This window comes from Pundamilia nyererei, unplaced genomic scaffold (assembly GCF_000239375.1).
Source record: "Pundamilia nyererei isolate P.nyererei 1_Seehausen unplaced genomic scaffold, PunNye1.0 scaffold00070, whole genome shotgun sequence".
Lineage (NCBI taxonomy): Eukaryota > Metazoa > Chordata > Actinopteri > Cichliformes > Cichlidae > Pundamilia > Pundamilia nyererei.
In genome coordinates this window covers 2536700-2540129 of record NW_005187471.1, presented here as the reverse complement: position 1 = coordinate 2540129, position 3430 = coordinate 2536700, and the positions used below count along the sequence as shown (strand labels likewise).

General features: G+C 38.0%; 1 protein-coding gene across 1 annotated transcript in view; it reads right to left on the bottom strand.

The window, feature by feature from the left end:
* Window positions 1–1078: 1078 nt before the first annotated feature.
* nin (ninein (GSK3B interacting protein)) overlaps window positions 1079–3430 on the bottom strand; it is a 22069-nt gene continuing 19717 nt past the window's right edge. The window contains exons 27-28 of the mRNA XM_013911711.1: window positions 1155–1268; window positions 1079–1108 (exon numbers count right to left, since the gene is read on the bottom strand). Of these exons, the coding sequence (XP_013767165.1) occupies window positions 1079–1108; window positions 1155–1268 (144 nt within the window). The remainder of the gene's footprint in view (window positions 1109–1154; window positions 1269–3430) is intronic.

The following is a 3430-nucleotide window of genomic DNA, read 5'->3' as shown; positions in this document are numbered from 1 at the left end:
TGATAAGGTGGGGCCAGGTTTCACAATGATTAGAGGATCATCGGGTGGTCCTTTTGTCCCTCTGTGGGGGGTTACTCCCACTAGGTTTAAATCTGGGACTCCCCACCAATTGACCTTAGAACTGAAGAAGCTTCTTGGATGAGAGGTGAAACATCTTCAAGTAACTTAAAGAAGTCCAGACGCTTTTCTTTGCAAGCTCCTTTGACTACCAGGACCCATACTATTTCCCTTAGGATACATTTCAATTGCTATGAAGACTAAATGGAGTTGGAATTATCTAAGAAGACAGAAAACACAATATGGGTGTAGTTTAAATTAATGACATAACCTTTCTAATTCTAAATTCTAAGTTTCTTTCTCTCTCTTTTTAAAAATTTAATCTCTGTGGAATTGCAAAGCATCACAGAGTGATGTGGAAAAACGAATTCATACATTCTTGGCTGGACTCCTGCAATCACTCATTATCAAGCTGCAGTAAATATTCCTCTTCACATATAAAGTAACAATGAGACCCCATCAGGCCTCCTCTTCTGTGGAAAGAGCTCCAAATTGATGGAGGCAGATTCCCTTCTCTACATTTAAAATTGGATTTAAACCTTTAAGTTTTGATAAAGCTTATAGTTTGGGCTGTATCACATGACATTGAACCATCCCATGTTGATACAGGCTTAGACTGCTGGAGAACCTCCCATTATGCACTGACCATGTTTTAGTAATGAATATTATTAACTTTTGTCCGTCTTCTCCCACAGGTTGTGTTGCATTGTCATTATTACCATGTGCCCCCCCTCTTTTTCATTTCACACTAGAAGTAATCGTGGCAGACGTTTGCCCCTGTAGTTTGACTCTACTGGAGGTTTTTTCTGTTAAAAGTGAATCATATTTCTCCATTGTCATGATTGCTAGCATTTCTGATATTGCAGGATATTACCTTACAATATAAAGCACAGTGCAAGAGAGCTACAGTTGTGGGCCGGTGCTATATACACAAAGTAAAAATAAAACCAAACTAAATTAATAAGACTCCTGAAAGGTTGTGTTTAACAATCCAAATTAGCCAATGTATAATAGATTTTCTTCAAAACAGCAGTCCAGCTTTGAACAGCAGCTTAAAAACAAATTAGTGGAAGCCAATGAACTGAAACTGAACTGACCTGGTCTTTGAGTTGAGCAACCTTCTCTTTGAGCAGCAGCTTGACATTATGCAGAGACAACTCAATTTCCTTCATTCGTTCCTCCATGCGCTTCATCTTCGACTCCCTTTCATCCTGGGGAGAAGACAGTCAAGGACATCGTCAAACTGCTGCTGATGCAAGACTACCATGTAAAATGAGATTTTTAACTTCTGAAAAAAAAATGGAAATGTGAGCGTGAGATGAGTCAGAGACACCATACAGACAGCATTTCTTGTGAGCTAGTTGCTTTATTCTTTATTATTGGATTTCTGTTACATTTCTTAAGAGAGGATGATTCACTAGAAAAATAAATACAAGTATAAAATTATGACTTCTATTCCAGATATAGCTAGAAAAAATATTAATTAATGCATAAATAAAACAAACTCTAATAAACATGAAAAAAATAAATAAAATAAAACAAATGTGCATGTGTAGGAAGAAGAACAAAAATGCACTAAATGATTAAAAAACAAAACAAAAACGCAGACATAATGACACACTGTACTAAAGACACACTACCAACCTCACAAAGATTTAATAAATACCAGCCAAACACTGAAATTAATTACCAAACATGTTTGATCAGTCCTTGCTTAAAAAACAAAAAACCAAAACCAAAACATCAACAACAACAACACCAAAACAAAAAGATGTGATTCACTTTGGGTGCTCAGCAGCAACAAAAGACGCCCAGAACACAAGTGTACAGTAGAGGACTAAAAACTTGGTACCTTCACTGAAAAATCTCCATGAACCCTGACTGCACATCAGGTAGCATCACCTGGCAATAACACGTGTGAATGGTTTGATTGTTAGAAAAAGACTCAAAAGGCTGTCAGGCACTAACCTTGGCCCTTGATGACAAGATTTTTCCTCCGAGGATACATACATACCCTGTCATAAACCCTTTCAAGTTTTAAAAAGACAAGTGCATAACAGTCATTCCCAGAAAGTAAACCCTGCATTGAAAAGACTGATCAGGATGTATAATGAATCCACCAAAGGTCTGGTCCTACATCTTTCCAGTCTATATAAGCTCAATAGATTTTTATTCATTTATTCTTTTTAGAAAACAGTCTATCAACTGTCAATGCAAGTATTAGTGTGATCAAAATCCCATTGGGAAAACAAGCCAGGAGCCTTTTCTGTGTTTTCCTGCCACCTAGCAGCAATGAAATACAACTACAACTTCATGCCATTTATCTCAGGCACCACGAATGTGGGGCTTCATGTGCCACATTCAGATTTTTACTCCGGAAACAGAGGGAGAGCAGAATGTAAGCAGTCTCTAAAGCGAAGAGCAGGAAATGACGCTGGCGTTACAATCCACCGATCCGCCGGCAGCTGTCTGCGTGTGCCGCCCGCTGCTCCGGCATCGCCCCCTGGAGAGAAAAGGCAGGTACACTTCACCAGGGCTCTACCCTCTAATCCTAAAGATGGGCTTTTTATGCCTGAGATGTGTGTAGACTATCGAATAAATTAAGATAGACGAACTAGGAATCCTAATATGAATGCAGATTTATTAATCTGCAGGATGTCAGCATTCCTCCTGTTCATACTGGCCAAGAAAACATCTCTTTAGTTTTGCGTTTTCAAATTTATAGTTCACCGTTTAAGCACTGCGAATTTGGAAAGTGGTATAAGCCAGCATGAACAGCAGGACTAATCATACATACAGGGATCTCAAACTTCAATCAGTAACTGATCCTCACTGATGACGTGCTGAACAAAGATGTGGGCAAACTAGGACTAAGTCAGCAATTACTAAAAAAAAGAAAAAACTTAATCTGCAAGTAAACTAGAAATGGAGTTTTCTGCAGATATTGTGCATAATGTTTTTGTTTCAAACAAAGTCCACGTGTTAATGGCAACCTGATGATGACAGATGAAGGTGGAAGATGCCACTTACACATATGATAACTATAAAAGGACAACTTGTATTTGTTGGGAAATGAAGACTTACGCAGAGTGTGGGAGAAAACATGAAAAAAGGAAAAAATAATAAAAAAATAAATAAATCAGCCACCTCACCCAGATGATCACACCATGGCAACTACTTCAGCCTATTTCAACCAGCATTCAAGGTTGAAAATAAAAGACAATGAATTCAGAAACAAACAAAACAAAAAACAAAACACATAGGTGCCACAAGCTAAAACACCAGACCCCTAAAGGTAAACTCTACAGATATGAGAAAAGGAGATGAAGACAGATGGGTGCCAAAATGAATCTATGACAGGTATTAAAAAAAA